The sequence below is a fragment of the Phacochoerus africanus genome, chromosome 12 (assembly GCF_016906955.1).
Source record: "Phacochoerus africanus isolate WHEZ1 chromosome 12, ROS_Pafr_v1, whole genome shotgun sequence".
NCBI lineage: Eukaryota > Metazoa > Chordata > Mammalia > Artiodactyla > Suidae > Phacochoerus > Phacochoerus africanus.
The window spans coordinates 58,501,322-58,520,399 of NC_062555.1; the positions used below are offsets into that span (position 1 = coordinate 58,501,322).

General features: G+C 37.7%; 1 protein-coding gene and 1 pseudogene across 14 annotated transcripts in view; one reads left to right on the top strand and one right to left on the bottom strand.

The window, feature by feature from the left end:
* The window catches only part of MLLT10 (MLLT10 histone lysine methyltransferase DOT1L cofactor), a 243,661-nt gene that overhangs the window by 122,919 nt on the left and 101,664 nt on the right, over window positions 1-19,078 (bottom strand). For 11 of the 14 annotated variants that reach the window (XR_007131295.1, XM_047755395.1, XM_047755400.1 and 8 more), the window contains 3 exons: window positions 7,102-7,205; window positions 4,413-4,506; window positions 2,111-2,206 (listed from right to left, as the gene is read on the bottom strand). Coding sequence is in view for 13 of the 14 variants with exons in the window: in XM_047755395.1 (XP_047611351.1) it covers window positions 2,111-2,206; window positions 4,413-4,506; window positions 7,102-7,205 (294 nt within the window). In the remaining variant the exon portion in view is untranslated. Of the gene's footprint in view, window positions 1-2,110; window positions 2,207-4,412; window positions 4,507-7,101; window positions 7,206-18,730; window positions 18,881-19,078 lie in introns of those variants that run through there. The other 3 variants (XM_047755404.1, XM_047755401.1, XM_047755403.1) reach the window with 3 other exon arrangements.
* Window positions 16,127-16,659, top strand: LOC125112904 (calmodulin-1-like; annotated as a pseudogene).

A 19,078-nucleotide genomic window follows, 5' to 3' on the forward strand; every position in this document is an offset into this window, starting at 1 on the left:
AGAACAAAATCATGCCATTTGCAACAATAAACATGGATGCAGCTAGAGATTCTCATACTAAATGAAGAGAAAGAGAAATACACATACCATATGTTATCACTTATATGTGGAATCTAAATTATGGCACAAACGAACCTATCTACAGAGAAGAAACAGACACACAGACAGAAGAACAGATTTGTGGCCGCCAGAGGGGAGAGGAGAAAGAATGGGATGGACTGGGAGTTTGGGGTTAGTAGATACAAACTATTACATTTAGATTGGATAGGCAATGAGGCCCCACTAAACAGCGCAGGGATCTATAGCCAATCTCTAGGGGTAGACCATGATGGAAAATAATATAAGAAAGGGAATGTGTATATATGGGTGTATGTTTGTATATATAAGTATATGACTGGGTCACTTTACTATATAGCAGAAATTGGCATAACATTATGAAACAAATATACCTTAATAAAAAGATAAATAATTACATATTAAAAAGGACAACCATTGGTATGATTTCCATCTTCACAATTTATAAGCCCTACTAAGAATTCTTCATTCACGGATTTAAAAGCTTAAATAAAATCTCAAGATGTTTGTTATAAACAGTGCTAATTAAACCAAACCTGCCCTTTTTCCATCAACAATCCAAACAATAGACAGTCACTCTACCTTTCTCACTCTCACAAAACCATTTCATTAAAGAATGTAAAATGAATGTATGTACTTGCTGCCCAAGCCTAAGATCTACCAAAAATATGTAAATCTAACAAATGTTCTAAAGAATATAAAGTTATAATTATTTCAGCCATAATTGGAAAATTAATCTCAAAACAGAAAACTAAAGCTTTTAAAACATTTATCGTGGAGTTCCCCATTGTGGGAAAAAAATCACAGTTATATCTTTTCATATATGGCTACTAGAGTAATGAAAATAAAAACAAAAATAAACAAATGAGACTTAATAAACTTAAAAGCTTGGAGTTCCCGTCGTGGCGCAGTGGTTAACAAATCCAACTAGGAACCATGAGGTTGCGGGTTGGATCCCTGCCCTTGCTCAGTGGGTTAACAATCCGGCGTTGCCATGAGCTGTGGTGTAGGTTGCAGACGTGGCTCGGATCTCGCGTTGCTGTGGCTCTGGCGTAGGCGGTGGCTACAGCTCCGATTCAACTCCTAGCCTGGGAACTTCCATATGCCGCGGGAGCGGCCCAAGAAATAGCAAAAAGACCAAAAAAAAAAAAAGTTTATCTTGAAAAACAAATTCTAACCAAATTCAAATTTTTTAAATAACATTAGCATTTCAATCATGCTCCTAAATTCTAAGTATTTACGAACATGAAAATGCTAAAAGATTTGGTTTTCAATTAAAAACTGTAGAAATAGTCTCCAAACTAGTTTATACCCACTGTTTAATATTCTTTTCAAATTAAAAATGTCCTTTTTATCTTCACTTTATTAAAAAAAATTCATAGTAGTATCCTTTTCCTATGTGGGCAATATGTCCTATGAACGATTCTACAGTACTTATAATTAGCTTACTAAAAATTATTCATATCCTTTACAATAAGTAAAAATGTAAGCAGAAAACAGGTAAGTCAGAAGAAGACAGATTAGTATTAGGTAAACTTTTAGTGTTTTAATTAAAAAACAAAATATTCTCAATCAAATGGTATGACATTTTGTTGTTAAAAAGTAATAATAAACCATTAGCACCTTTGGGGGGAAAAACAGTAAAGAATTTATAGAACTTCAAAATTACAAAGACGAAAGGCTGATAAGATTTTTACTTACATGTGAAATAATCAGTTACTAATATATAGCAACAAACCATTACTGCTAAAATCACTTAAAGATTTCAAAAGATGACCACATGCAAGAAATCCCTCTCAGGCTTTCAATCAAGTTTTCAATATTTCAGATTTTCAGTTGAAATGGGTACAATCATATTCACAAATATGGCATATTATTTTAAACCTACTCTTTGACTTAATACACTGTATTAGTCAATTTTCTCAGTATTTCAATGTCTTCATTCAGCTATCAAGAACTTAATTTTATCTAAAAAAGGAAAAAAAAATCTATTAAGTAGATGTGCTACATATTTAGCAACAACAAATCCACTTACTTTTTTCTCTTTCTCATGATGTTTATCCTGAGAGTGAGAGGAAGAATCACTTAAACTTTGATCATATGACCTATTAGATCCCCGTTTGCTCTTTTTCTAAAAAAGAAAATATATATACATATAGGTATATGTATATAAAATTTTTTAAATAATCTTTTTGTCAGGTTTAAACCAATTCAAGTGTGAAGTATTTAAAAATGTCCACCGAAGGAAAAAAAAGGCTATTTCAAATTATATAATCCAATTCAGACACCATCCATATATTATCTGTTTCATTGTAAAGGAAAATCTAACCCTAACTTTAACCTTAATGCCATATTTTTGTACATTTACTAAAATATGTGAAAATAAACTATATTTTCAAATAAGCAGTAGCTTATTTGTCATTTTATCACAAAACCACCTCATTAAAGAGATCAACTATAATTTTCAATGTGTGCTTTAAAAAAAACAAAAGATGTTTCAACCAAAAATAGAGAATGCCATATTGAAGAAAGATGACAAGTCTACAAGAAAAGAAAATATCTGAAGAGCTACTTCATGCCATGAAGAAAAGCAAGAAGCCTTTCAATCTCATACTTTCAGCATTAAGGCATACAGTTTTCTAAATATTTGTCTCTGCAGTTCATATGGAAAAAGAATGAAAGGAAATGTCAGTATTAGACCCATGCATTTTTCAAAGCATTACATATTTCTATTTAGAATACTTACACGGTTTCATAATAAAGACAGTGAGAGTTATCTGAGAGGTTAAAACTTGATGATATCATAACTAGTTTTAACTAGATAAAAATGACTATAAAAAGATGTTCAAATCCCATGCAAACATACAGCTTATACAATCTTATAAAATTATTAAACAGGAGTCCCGGTCGTGGCACAGTGGAAATGAATCCGACTAGAAATCATGAAGTTGAGGGTTTGATCCCTGGCCTCCTTCAGTGGATTGAGGATCCAGCGTTGCCAAAAGCTGTGGTGTAGGTCACAGATGTGGCTCAGATCTGGCATCGCTGTGGCTGTGGCGTAGGCAGGCAACTGTAGCTCCAATTGGACCCCTAGCCTGGGAACTTTCATATGCCGCAGGTGTGGCCCTAAAAAGACAAAGAAAGACAAAAATTATTAAACGGACTTTTTTCCCAATTAGCAAAAGAGAAAACAGCATATTAATAGCTAACAATGAAAAAATATTGTTTATATAAAACTTCAAATTCCATTTTTGTTATTTCTAGATTTTATCTATTACCATCTCTCATTTAAAAAATGAAGATTCCAATATGCTTTTAACTTCCAAAAGCAAATTTTCAATTTTACTTTTTCAAAATTTCTTAGAACACTTCTAGGTTCTTTGTCAGTCATTAAAATCAAAGTCTTCAGTATCAAACTACACATACATGCACACACACACACACTCTTAAATATTTCATATGAATGAACCAGATTATTGCAGTAATGAGCTGCTGATTTCATAAGAAAAGGGCCCCTAATGATAAAAAGAAAGAAAAAGCCCTACTCACAAAGGAAAGGTAACAATAAAAATAACAATAAGACACTAAAGAAAAACAAAGAAGAATTAAACTTTCAGTTTACAAATCTGATTGTTAGCTAAACAAATGCTGAGAAACAGATGGGGGGGGGCATTAAAGAAATACTCATCTTTCAAAGAAATAGGAACACAAAATATATAATGGTTGATCAAATATTGCTGCCTTAATCATCCATGCTACTGTGTAACAATAAAGACTGATCAAACTAAAATAGTCCCAAAGTCATATTTAAATAGATTTTTCTCAAGATCTTTAACCAAGAAGTTAACAAGGGTCTTATTTCAGTGCTACTTATCTCCAAGTAAATAAAAAATGAAAATAAATAATAAAATGGATAATACTAATAAAGCAAAAAATGAGAAACAAATGATAGAAAATCACAAAATATATAATCAAATGTCAAAATTCAAATTACCTGAAAGCAATGGAAAATTATAAATTCTTTACTTTTTTTTTCTGCTAAACATATAACCAACATTTACTATTAACTAGTAACATATATTCTAAATTAAAATGTTTTGGAATATTCACCTTTATAAATGAACTCAAGCAAAAAAAAAAAAAAAGGAACCCAAGCAAAACAAAATATTTTAAAATTACTAGAGCTTTTAATTCCCAATAAAGAACATGATAAGCAAACAATCTCAAGCAAAAGCAACCCCAAAAAAAGAATGGCTATTGATTGCGCCCTTTCCATAAAAGACTCAACTCTATTGTCAAAACTAATTATCATTTTTAAAGTAAAAACAAATTCTTACCAGCTTACTAAAATGGTATTTACAGTAGCCACAGTATTGGACATTATCTGCACCATTACCTTCCTCTTCACAAAGTAGTCCAGCAAACTGAGCACTGAAAAGAAAAACCAAGTATATCAATAAAATTTGAAACCACAATGTATATATGTAAAAAAATTAAGGAGTTCCCTATGGCTCAGTGGGTTAAGGATCTAGCACTGTCACCTCTCTGGCTTGGGTAACTGCTGTGGCATGGGTTTGATAACTGGCCCAAGAACTTCCACATGCAGAAGGCACAGCCAAAAAAATAAATAAAAATTCACTTCCAAGCCCGTAAAGTTTCTAAGAAGACTTTACACCTCCTAAGAGAAAAGGGAAAAATAAAAGGCTTTATTCTAGGCTTTATTCTTTCCTTGAGACCAAGAAAATTTCATCCCATGGTGTGACTGATATATTTTTTAAGTTATATATATGTTTTAAAATAAACTGTTAATCTATCTCTAACAAGGATGAAGATTATTTCATGATTTAAGTAAACAAAGAGACATTAAATGTCTTTACGATATCACCACTGCCCCAAACTTAACACTTCATTTTACTTTTCAATCTATATCACAGGTACAATTGGAAAAGTCAGGCCTCTAAAGGGCTGATATGACATGTGATGATACTTATCCATGAAGATTACACATTGTTAGAAAGAAAATGTTTCAAGTCATAGCACAGTACAGCAGTTAAGAAAACCATAAGCTGTTCTTTCCAGTCAAAAACGATGGAAGAGGGAGTTCCGTCATGGCGCAGTGGAAAAGAATCCGACAAGTATCCATGAGGATGGATTCCAGTTCAACCCTAACCTGGGAACTTCCATATGCCACAGATACAGCCCTAAAAAGTAAAAAACAAACAAACAAACAAACAACAACAACAAAACAGGGAGTTCCCATCATGGCGCAGCAGAAACAAGTCCAAGAAGGAACCATAAGGTTACAGGTTCAATCCCAGGCCTTGTTCAGTGGGTTATGGATCCGGCATTGCCATGAGCTGTGGTGTAGGCTGCAGATGCAGCTCAGGATCCTGCGTTGCTCTGGCTATGATGTAGGCCGGCAGCCATAGCTCCGATTGGACCCCTAGCGTGGGAACCTCCATATGCCACAGGTACAGCCCTAAAAAGAAAAAAGAAAAAAGAAAAAAAAACAATGGAAGAAATGGAATTGAAACCTCAGCGTTCCTGCCAGCTCAGGTCACGGTAAGGGTGCTTAGGTTCAATCCCTGACCCAGGAACTTCCATATGCTGTGGATGTAGCCATAAAATTTAAAAGAGAGAGAGACAAAGGGAGATAAAGGAGGGAGGAGGGAACAAAGGAAGAAGGCAAGGAAGGGAAACTAAAGCTATGATGTTCATATATTTAAAAAACACAAAGTGCTGAGGAGTTCCCTGTGATGCAGGTTCGGTCCCTGGCCCAGAACTTCCACATACCCCAAATGTGGCTAAGGAAAACACAAAAACAAAACAAAAGTGCTAAAGTTTATAATCATCTTGTCAATCTGACTTTCCAATTTTAATATTACAAAATTACAGTACTAGTATATATATCATACATAAGAAAGACCTTTCATCATTAGAAATTTTACATTAAGAGAATTCATAAAAAGCAAAAATCTTTTTCATTCCCCAAAAGTAATCTAAAATAGGCTTGATAAATCCACATAGTAAAAGTTCAGGAAATACAAAAAAAAAAAGTCATTTTGGCTGTTAAATGTAGAACAATCCTTAAAATTTATTAATACATGAATTATTCCCCTTTTATTTTTAGCTACTGTCTATTATGATGAATGTTGGTTTTAGAATAATTTTTGCTCTTGAAATTTTATGCTCAAAAAAAAAAAAAAAGAAAAAATCTAAGCAACATTTTTTTTTCTTTTTAGAGCCACAACTGAGCATATGGAAGTTCCCAGGGTGGGAGTCGAATCGGAGTTACAGCTGCCAGCCTATGCCACAGCCACAGCCACAGCAATGCCAGATCGAAGCTGTGTCTGCGACCTACACCACAGCTCACATCAACGCCAGATGTTTAACCCACTGAGCAAGGCCAAGGATCGAACTCACATCCTCACGGATCCTAGTCAGGTTCACTACCACTAAGCCATGACAGGAACTCCAAATCTAAGTAACTTTTTTAAGGAATAATCACTGTACCACTGATGATGGCGACTGCTTCTTTCTTCCCTCTTGAAATACAGACAGTGTAAAAACACTATCATTCATTAAATCCTTGCTAGTATTTCAGGCACTAAGTTTATCTACATTAACTCTTTTAATCCTAATAAATCAAATGGTTTGATTGTTTGTTTGTTTGTTTGTTTTGGTCGTGTCTGCTGCACACGGAAGCTCCTGAGCCAGTGATTAAACCCATGTCACAGCAGTGACACCAGATCCTTAAACTCCTGTTAAGGAGGCCACCACAGGACTCCCAAGCACAAATATTTTAAACAAAATGTGACAGAATAAGACACTAGAACCAGGGTCCATCTACTGGAAATGCACTCTGGCAAATATTCTCAATTATTAGAAATATCTTCATTACAAATAAGTAAAAACAAACATAGAATCTACCCCAGTAGAATTTACTTTAAATATTTGGGTACCTAAGTATTTAACTTAGAAGGTATTTCCAATTTAAGTTCTGTACAATGATGGAAACATATTTACCAGGTCACATGGAAAGCCTGTCGACATCCATGTTTATTACATGTCATGCAAGCACCAGTGGCTGCCTTGCTTTCTCTTCCTTGTTCATCACAAATGTAGCAAGTCTTAGGGTAGAGAAACAAAACAAAACAAAACAAAAATGAAATGAAACAAAACCTTGCAAGTACTTTACACAAATCTGGATTTTATAGTTATCTTCAGAAGTCAAGATCAAGTTTACTATCTAACCTACCTTACTTCAAAACATGAACTGATATTTTTCTTAATGTAATCTAATTTTTACAAACAATACAAACATGAAAACATCAACAAAGACCCCTTAGATTCAAAATTCCCAGAAGATAGGAAGAATCTCCAAGGACACTGAGGCCAGGGGGCAAGAAAAAGCAGATTCCACTTCAGTCTTAAAATCTCCTCACCAATATTTAACTGATTCCTGTAACAAAAGTGTAAAAAGAGATTTGTCTTCCTTTTCTACTGAAAATAAACATATCTTAAGGAATGTGATGCAGGAACTGGGACGTAAAAGGTAAAGGACAATCCTACATGAGTTAGTGAGCTTTGGGCCATTCTAACTGTCCACAAGAACCTCACATGGACTATCCTTCAGCCCTGCCAACATGACACACGAGGCCTTGAAAAGGACACTTTAGGAGAGCAGATGTGCCCTCAAGAAGTATCAGCCAATGAACACTCCCAGCAACTTTGACATCTATCTGGTCCTTTTCCCAGATGAATATAGCTGATAAGACAGTACCACTTTTTCATGAAAGACTAAATTACATAAATGGTAATCTACAAGTGTATAATGAATAAAATTACCAACTAACTAGAAATTGAGTGCATAAAACATATCATCAGATAATACAATTCTAAAAAGAAATTAATGTCTGAACCATAATAAAGTATGACCCAAGCCAACTTCAACAGGACATGTATTTTTAAGACTTGGAGAGGTTTCCCCAAAATACACTATGGTGTCAAATAAGACCATTTAACAATATTTTTAAGAACACAGATCCAAAAAAGCCTAATATCTATTCAGACAAGTTTCAATTTCTCTGCTGAAAGACAAGGATTCAGGCTGAATTGAAAGACAAAAATCTATACCTCTAAAAAGTAAAATTCCCAAGCTACAAAACTAACCTAGACATGGTGAATAAAACCATCTCTAACTATTTAAACTACCAGAAGGCAGTGTCAAACAAAATACACAATGGAAGAATTTAACATGTTTTAGCCTATAATGTTCAGTAAGATTTTAAAAAGAACAGAGCAGATTGAAACAGTAACATTTTATATGGCAAAATTCAGGGAATAAAATGGAAACTGGCCTCAAAAGAAGTATCTCAGTAACTTCCAAAAGAGCTGACAGTGAAAAGACACCATCATATGACCATTTGATAAAAGTAAAACTATGATGGACATTAAAAAGAAAAAGCCTTCTAGACTTCTGGACTGGCAGAGTAAAGAGGTCCATGGATTCTCTCCTCGGTGAATGAACCATTTCACAGATGAAAATGAATCATTTAAAATCTCTGTACCAGGCATTCTTAAAAAAAGAAGAAAAATCTCAAATCAACAGCTTAACCAACCACCTAAATGACTTAGAAAAAGAAAAACAAACAAAACTTAAAATCAGCAGAAGTTGGAGTTCCCGTCGTGGCGCAGTGGTTAACGAATCCAACTAGGAACCATGAGGTTGCGGGTTCGGTCCCTGCCCTTGCTCAGTGGGTTAACGATCCGGCGTTGCCATGAGCTGTGGTGTAGGTTGCAGACTCGGCTTGGATCCCGCGTTGCTGTGGCTCTGGCGTAGGCCGGTGGCTACAGCTCCGATTCAACCCCTAGCCTGGGAACCTCCATATGCTGCGGGAGCGGCCCAAGAAATAGCAACAACAACAACAACAACAACAAAAAATCAGCAGAAGTAGGAAAACATAAAGATCAGAGAGGAAATCAATAAAATAGAGATTCAAAAAACAATAGAAAAAAATCAATAAAACCAAGAGCAGATTCTTTGAAAAGGTAAACAAAATTGACAAACCGCTGGCCAGAATCACCAAGAAGAGGAGAGAAAAAAACCCAAATAAACACAATAGGAAATGAAAAAGGAGAAATCACAACGAATACTGCAGAAATACAAAAAACCATAAGAGAACGCTATGAACAATTGTAGGCCAACGAATCTGACAACCTAGAAGAAATGGACAACTTTCTAGAAACTTACAGCCTGCCAAAACTGATCAAAAAGAAACAGATCAACTGAACAGACTGAGCACTAGAAATGAAATTGAATGTCATAAAAATACTCCCTACAAATAAAAGTCCAGGACCAGATGGCTTCACAAGCAAATTCTGCCAAACATGCAAAGTTGAAGAAGGAACACACCCAAAGACATTCTATGGTGCCACCATCACCCTAATACCAAAACCATACAAAGATACCACAAAAAAAGAAAACTATAGGCCAATATCTCTGATGAATATAGACTCAAAAATTCTCAACAAAAATTTAGCAAACCAAATCCAACAACATATAAAAAAGATCATACACCACGACCAAGTGGGATTCATCCCAGGTCACAAGGATGGTAAAACGTGAGCAAATCGACCAGCATCATACACCACATTAATGAAAGAAAAATCAAAAACCACATGATCATCTCAATAGATGCAGAAGAAGCATTTGACAAAGTCCAACATCCATTCATGATCAAAACTCTTACCAAAGTGGGTTTAGAGGGAACATACCTTAACAAAATAAAAGCCATTTATGACAAACCCATAGCAAATATAATATTCAATGGAGAAAAGCTGAAAGCCTTCCCACTAAAATCTGGAACAAGACAAGGATGCCCACTCTCACCACTTTTCTTCAACATAGTATTGGAAGTCCTCACCACAGCAATCAGACAAACGAAAGAAATAAAAGGTATCCAAATTGAAGAGAAGAGGTAAAATTGTCACTGTATGCAGATGACAAGATACTATATATAGAAAACCCTAAGGACTAAACCCAAAAACTACTCAAACTGATCAACAAATTCAGAAAAGTAGCAGGGTAGAAGATTAACATTCAGAAATCAGACGCACTTCCATATACTAACAATGAAAATATCAGGAAAGGAATACAAAAATACAGTACCTCTTAAAATTGCACCCCAAAAAATCAAATACCTGGGAATACACCTGACCAAGGAGGTAAAGGACTTATATGCTAAGAACTATAAAACAATAATCAAGGAAATTAAAGAGAATGCAAAGAAATGTAAAGATATTCCATGCTCCTACATTGGAAAAATTAATATTGTAAAAATGGCCATACTACCCAAAGCAATCTAAGATTCAATGCAATCCCTAACAAATTACCCATGCCATTTTTCACAGAGCTGTTTGGAACAAACAATCCAAAATTTTTATGAAACCACAAAAGACCCAGAATTGCCAAAGCAATTCTGAGGAACAAAAACAAAGCAGAAGGCATAACTCTCCCAGGCTTCAGGCAATATTAAAAAGCCACAGTCATCAAGACAGTGTGGTACTGGTACCAAAACAGACATATAGACCCATGGAACAGAATAGAGAACTCAGAAATAAACCCAGACATCTACAGTGAATTAATCTTCAGCAAAGGCGGCAAGAATATAAGATGGGGAGTTCCCGTCGTGGCGCAGTGGTTAACGAATCCGACTAGGAACCATGAGGTTGCAGGTTCAGTCCCTGCCCTTGCTCAGTGGGTTAACAATTCGGCATTGCCGTGAGCTGTGGTGTAGGTCGCAGACAGGGCTCGGATCCCGCGTTGCTGTGGCTCTGGCAAAGGCCGGTGGCTACAGCTCCGATTGGACCCCAAGCCTGGGAACCTCCATATGCCGCTGCAGCGGCCCAAGACATAGCAAAAAAAAAGAATATAAAATGGGAAAAAGACAGTCTTTTCAGCAAGTGTTGTTGGGAAAATTGGACTGCTGCATATACATCAATGAAACTGGAACACACCTTCACACCATGCACAAAAATAAACTCAAAATGGCTTAGACTTGAACATAAGACAAGACACCATTAAACTCCTAGAAGAAAATATAGGCAAAACATTCTCTGATATCAACCTTACAAATGTTTTCTCGGGTCAGTCTTCCAAGGCAGCAGAAATAAAAGCAAAAATAAACCAATGGGACCTAATCAAACAGACAAGCTTTTGCACAGCAAAGGAAACCATAAAAAAAAAAAAAAAAAGACAATTTATAGAATGTGAGAAAATAGTTTCTTTCAAAAGATGCAACAGACAAGGGCTTAATCTCTAAAACATACAAACAACTTGTACAACTCAATAGCGAAAAAGGCAGCAACCCAATTGAAAAATGGGCAAAATACCTGATTAGACATATCTACAAAGAAGATATACAGATGGCCAACAAGCACATGAAAAAATTCTCCACATCACTAATTACCAGAAAAATCAAAACTATCATGAGGTACCACCTCACACCAGTCAGAATGGCCATCACTGGAGTTCCCGTTGTGGTGCAGTGGAAGCAAATCCGGCTAGGAACCATGAGGTTGTGGGTTCAATCCCTGGCCTTGCTCAGTGGGTTGAGGATCTGGCATTGCCATGAGCTGTGGTTTAGGTCACAGATGCGGCTTGGATCCCATGTTGCTATGGCTCTGGCTTAGGCCGGCGGCTACAGCTCCGATTGGACCCCTAGCCTGGGGACTTCCATATGCCGCAGGTACAATCCTAGAAAGACAAAAAAAGAAGAAAGAAAAAAAAAAAAAAAAAAAAACGGCCATCATTAACAAGTCCACAATATACAAATGCTGAAGAGGGTGTGGAGAAAAGGGAACCCTCCTGAACTGTGGAAGGAATGTAAATTGGTACAACTGCTATAGAAAATAGTATGGAGGTACCTTAGAAAACTATGCATAGAACCACATGACCCAGCAATCCCACTCTTGGGCACATATTTGGACATGACTTTCCTTGAAAAAGACATGTGCACCCACATGTTTACTGAGGCACTATACACAATAGCAAAGACATGGAAACAGCCTAAATGTCCATTGACAGATAACTGAATTAAGATGTGGTATATACATACAGAAAAAAAAATACACACACACACATATATAATGGCATACTACTCAGCCATAAAAAAGAACAAAATAATGCCATCTGCAGCAACATGGATGGAACTGCAGACTCTCATACTAACTGAAGCAAGGCAGGAAGAGAAAGACAAACACCATATATCAATTATATCTGGAATCTAATACAGGGCACAAATGAACCTTCCAAAGAAAAGAAACTCATGGACATGGAGAATAGACTTGTGGTTGCCAAGAGGGAGGAGGAGGTAGTGGGATGGACTGGGAATTTGGGGTTACTAAATGCAAACTATTGCCTTTGGAATGGTTAAGCAACGAGATCCTGGTGTGTAGCACTGGGAACTATATCTAGTCAATTATGATGGAACATGATAATGTGATAAAAAAGAATGTATACATGTATGTATAACTGGGTCACCTTGCTATATAATAGAAAATTGAAAGAACACTGTAAACCACCTATAATGGAAGTAATAAAAATCATTATAAAAAATAAAAATGAAAAAATAAAGTCTCTGTATAGGAGTTCCTGTCATAGCTCAGCAGAAACAAATCTGACTAGCATCCATTAGGACGCAGGTTCAATCCTGCACTGCTCGTATCCCACATTGCTGTGGCTGTGGTATAGGCCAGTACCTACACCTCTGATTCAATCCCTAGCCTGGGAACCTCCATACGCCACAGACGCAGCCCTGAAAAGACAAAAAAATTTAAAAAAATTAAATAAAGTCTCTGTATAAAATAAGCTACAAGGATATATATACTTTACAACAAAGGAAATACAGCCAATATTTTATAAAACTATAAATGGAATAGAACATTTAAAAACTGTGAATCACTATACTGTACAACTGCCAAGCCCAACACATCAAATAATAAACAACAGTAATCTACCAATAATAGGGGGGGGCGGGGGGGGGTAGGAAAAAAGCATGGTAAAAGGAAGAGCAAAGAGGGAAACCAATCTCTGTGGCACCAAACCACCCAATACTCTAGGCCTCAACCTAAACATAGGGTATCATTAAAGGATGCCCAAGGGACAAGACAATTCCAATGGGCTCAGGAGACAGATTATCAGACTACAGAGAAGTATTCTCAGGTCTTAGAGCATAACGAAATTTTTCATCCTGTTGTTATAAACCTGCTTTACAGGAAGTTGCTCCTTTACCCCTTCCAAATCCTCCCTTAACGGAATGAGAATGTCTATCCTATATCTGTCCCACTACTGTGTCTAGGATGCAGATAACTTTCTATATATAACAGATGAAAAGAAATTTTGCCACAGGATGGGACCACACCCAGAGTATCATAGTCTCATTGGTAGGTCACTGACATGATTCAGAACATGGGATTTTGAAGTTCTGAGATTATTATATTTAGATAACATTTTGAATTTAAGTTGATGCTGAAATGAATTAAGACTTTGGGAGATGCCGAGAGAGAACAGGAATATGACAAGAACATGACTTTAGAGGGGGGCAGGGCAGAGGTAAGACTATCATGTATTAGATTGTGTCCCCCTCAGAAAGTATATGAAGTCCTAATAATCCCGACTCTCTCAGAATGTGATCTCATTTGGAAAGGGGGTCACCAGACATATAACAAGTCAGGATGAGGTCACAGTGGGAAGAGTAAGCCCCTAATCCAAGATCACCAGTGTTCTTATGAGACAGTCACATGAGGGTATAGAGAAAAAGAACACCAACTGGATGGAGGCAGAGACTCAGGTGATAAATACATAACCCAGAGTTCCCGTCGTGGCTCAGTGGTTAACAAATCTGAATAGGAACCATGAGGTTGCAGATTCGATCCCTAGCCTTGCTCAGTGGGTTAAGGATCCAATGTTGCTGTGAGCTGTGGTATAGGTTGCAGACACAGCTCAGATCCCACGCTGCTATGGATCTGGTGTAGGCCAGCAGCTACAGCTCCAATTAGATCCCTAACCTGGGAACCTCCATATGCTGTGGAAGTGGGCCTAGAAAAGGCAAAAAGACAAAAAATAAATAAATAAATACATAAGCCAAGAAATACTGTATACTCCTATATAACCTAATGAAATTTTCTTTTTAACCCACCTGTGGCACATCGAATTTGCAAGGCTAGCAGGCAAATCAGAGCTGCACCTAAGGCCTAACCATAGCCACAGCATCACTGGATCCTAGCTGCAACTGAGACCTACACTGAAACTTGGAGCAATGCAGGATCCTTAACCCACTAAAAGAGGCCAGGGATTGAAACCACATCCTCACAATTTCAGGTCCTTAAGCCACTGAGCCACAAACAGAACTGCAACAAATAATTTTCAAAATTTTCAAACTTTTAATCACCCTGTTAAACACCATCCCCTTCCCTGCCCAAAAAATTACAATTAATTTGTGTCTGTGAGTATTTTAAGTAACCAAACCAAAAGACAAAGTGAAAAACTATCTGTACTATATACAGGCAAAAATTACTATCATTACTAAATGCTTTATAACTTAAATTATAACAGTTTAATAAGACATAAGTGGAGGACGGGATTAAGATGGCAGAGTAGAAGGCCTGGAGCTCAACTTCTCTCATAAAAGCAACAAAATTATAACCAATGGCTGAACAACCTTCAAGCAAATAAACTACAAACTATCAAAAAAGATATTCTCTCAACCAAATACTAGCAAAGCGAATTCAACACGAAATTAAAAGGACTGTACATCATGATGAAGTGGGATTTATCCCAGGGATGGAAGGATTCGTCAATATCTGCAAATCAATCAGTGTGATACACCACATTAAAAAACTGAAGAATAAAAACCAAATGATCCTCTCAATAGATACAGAAAGAGGCTTTGACAAAAGCCAACAGGCATTTCTGATAAAAACCTAAAAATCCTTCAGAAAGTGGACATAAAAGGAACCTACCTCAACATAATAAAGGCCATACATGACAAACCTAGAACTAACATGAGTCTCAATGGTGAAAAGCTGAAAGAACTCTCGCCAAGATCAGGAACAAGACAATGATGTCTGCTCTCGCTACAACTATTCAGCATAGATTTAGAAATCCTAGCCACAGCAGTCAGAGAAGAAAAATAAATAAAAGGAGAGTTCATATCACGGCTCAGTGGTTAACGTATCCGACTAGGAACCATGAGGTTGTGGGTTCAATCCCTGGCCTTGCTCAGTGGGTTAAAGATCCGGTGTTGCCATGAGCTGTGGGGTAGGTCACAGAGGCAGCTTGGATACCACAAGGAACCATGAGGTTGTGGGTTCAATCCCTGGCCTTGCTCAGTGGGTTAAAGATCCGGTGTTGCCATGAGCTGTGGGGTAGGTCACAGAGGCAGCTTGCGGTGGCTCTGGCATAGGCTGGCAGCTACAGCTCCGACTGGACCCCTAGCCTGGGAACTTCCATATACCATGGGTGTGGCCCTAGAAAAGTCAGACAGACAGACAGACAGACATAAATGGAATCCAAATGGGAAAGGAAGAAGTATAACCATCACTATGTGCAGATGACATGATACTAAACCTAGAGAATCCTAAAGATGCTACCAGAAAATTGTTAGAGCTCATCCATGAACTTGGCAAAGTCGAACGATACAAAATTAATACACAGAAATCGACAGCATTTCTATATCCCAACAACGAAAGATAAGAAAGAGAAATTGGGGAAACAATCCCATTTACCACTGCATTGAAAAGAATAAAATACTTAGGAATAAATCTACCTAAAGAGACAAAAGACCTGTACTCTGAAAACTATAAGAGGCTGATGAGGGCAGCAGTGGTGACAGCCTCGCGGATGTGGCGCCGTTACTCGTAGTTGGGTGGCGGTTTAGGCGGCATAGCGCTCAGCGCACCCCTAGCAGCAGCAGTAGCGGCAGTAGCAGAGGCACCCCTGCGGTCACAGCCCCTGTGCTGGTGCAGCCACCTTTGCTATCTCTGCTCTTCCTCCCTTTGTTCACACCATGGCTGATCAGCTGACAGAAGAACAGACTGCTGAATTCAAGGAAGCTTTCTCCCTATTTGACAAAGATGGAGATGGCACCATCACAACAAAGGAACTTGGAACTGTCATGAGGTCATTGGGTCAGAACCAGACAGAAGCTGAGTTGCAGGATATGATCAATGAGGTGGACGCTGATGGTAACGGCACCATTGACTTCCCTGAATTTTTGACTATGATGGCTAGAAAAATTAAAGACAGACAGCAAAGAAGAAATCCGCGAGGCATTCTGAGTCTTTGACAAGGATGGCAATGGCTACATCAGTGCTGCAGAACTATGTCACGTCATGACAAACTTAGGAAAAAAACTAACAGACGAAGAAGTAGATGAAATGATCAGAGAAGCAGATAATGATGGAGATGGACGAGTCAACTACGAAGAATTTGTACAGATGATGACTGCAAAATGAAGACCTACTTTCAACTCTTTTTTCCCCCCTCTAGAAGAATCAAATTGAATCTTTTACTTACCTCTTACAAAAAAAAAAAAAGAAAAAGAAAAGAAAAAAAAAGAGGCTGATGAAAGAAATCAAAGATGGCACAAATAGATGGAAAGACAAACCAATCATGCTCTTGGATTGAAAGAGTCCATATTATCAAAATGACTATTCTATCCAAGACGATCTACAGATTCAATGCAAACCCCATTAAAATACCAAGGACATTTTTCATCAAACTAGAAAAAAAAATTTTTTTTTTGTCTTTTTGTCTTTTTGCCATTCCTAGGACCACTCTCGAGGCATATGGAGGTTCCTAGGCTAGGGGCTAAATTGGAGCTGTAGCTGCCGGCCTACGCCACAGCCACAGCAATGTGGTATCTGAGCCGCAACTGCAACCTACACCACAGCTCACGGCAACACCAGATCCTTAACCCACTGAGCAAGGGCAGGGATCAAACTCAAAACATCATGTTCCTAGTCAGATTTGTTAACCACTGAGCCACCATGGGAACTCCTAGAACAAAATATTTTAAAGTTTGTTTGGAAGCACGAAAGACTCAGAACACCCAAAGACATCCTGAGAAAGAAAAATGCAGATGGAGGAATCGGGCTCCCTGACTTCAGACTATACTACAAAGCTACAGTCATCAAAACCATATCATACTGGCACAAAGACAGAAAGATACATCAGTGGAACAGGATAGAAAGCCCAGAATTCAACCCACTTACCTACAATCAACTAATGTATGACAAAGGAGGCAAGAATATACAATGGAGAAAAGACAGCCCCTTCAATAGGTGGTGCTGGGAAAATAGGACAGCCACATGTAAAAGAATGAAATTAGAACACTCCCTAATACCATACACAAAAATAAACTCCAAATGGATTAAAGATCTAAATATAAGACCAGATACTATAAAACTCTTAGAGGAAAGCACAGGCCAAACACTCTCCCACATAAAACACAACATCTTCTCAGATCCACCTCTTAGATTAATGACAAAAACAAAAGTAAACAAATGGGAGTTAATTAAATTTAACAGTTTCTGCACAGCAAAGGAAACCCTAAACAAAACCAAAAGACAGCCCACAGAATGGGAGAAAATCTTTGCAAGTGAAGCAACTGACAAGAAATTAATCACCAAAATTTATAAACATCTTCCACAGCTCAATACCAAAAAAAAAAAAAGACAAACCCATCAAAAAATGGGCAGAGATCTAAACAAACAATTCTCCAAAGAACACATACGCATGGCCAAAAAACACATGAAAACATGTTCAACATCACTCATTATTAGAGAAATGCAAATCAACATCATCCAAAAGTCTACAAACAATAAGTGCTGGAGAGGGTGTGGAGAAAAAGGAACCCTATGACACTGTTGGTGGGATTGTAAAGTGGTGCAACCACTGTGGAAAACAGTATGGAGAGTCCTCAGAAAACTAAACACAGAACTCCCATTTGATCCAGAAATCCCACTCCTGGGCATCTACCCAGAGAAAACCATGACACAAAAAAGACACATGTACTCGATGTTCGTTGCAGCACTATTTTCAATAGCCAAGACGTGGAAACAACCTAAATGTCCGTCGACAGAGGGGTGGATCAAGAAGATGTGATACAGATACGCAATGGAATATTACTCAGCCATTAAAAGGAAAGAAATAACAGCATTTGCAGCAACATGGATGGACCTAGAAATTATCATGCTAAGTGAAGTCAGTCAGACAGTGAGACACCAACATCAAATGCTATCACTTACAGGTGGAATCTGAAAAAAGAACACAATGAACTTCTTTGCAGAACAGATACTGACTCACAGACTTTGAAAAACTGATGGTTTCCAAATGAGACAGATTGGGGGGTGGGGAGATGCACTGAAGGTTCGGAATGGAAATGCTACAAAAGTTGGTTGTAATGATCACTGTACAACCACAAATGTAATAAAATTCATTGATTTAAAAAAAAAAAAAGCTATCCTACTCCAGAAGACAAAGAGGAGGCCACATCAAGATAGTAGGAGGGGTGATTATGCAGTATAAGCAACCCCATTACCATGGGGTAGGCAGCCCACAGACTAGAAAATAACTATCACAAAGACTCACCTATGAGAGTAAGAGTTCTGAGCCCCATGTCAGGTCCCCATGCCTGGGGATCTGGCATTGGGAAAGGGAGTCCGCGGAGCATTTGGCAAGAAGGCCAGTGGGACTTGTGGCAAGGAGCTCCAATGGAGTGGGTGAAATGGAGACCCAGTTCTTGAAAGGCGTACACAGGCTTTCATGTGCACTAGGTCCCAGGACAAAGAAGAGACTCCATAGGAATATAAGTCGGACCTGAGTGCAGTTCTTGGAGAATCTCCTGAGAAAACAGGGGGAGACGTGGCTCATTGTGGGGGAAGTACACTGGAGGCAAAGCTCTCAGCATGTGTTCCTCTAGAGGTGGCCATTTTGGAA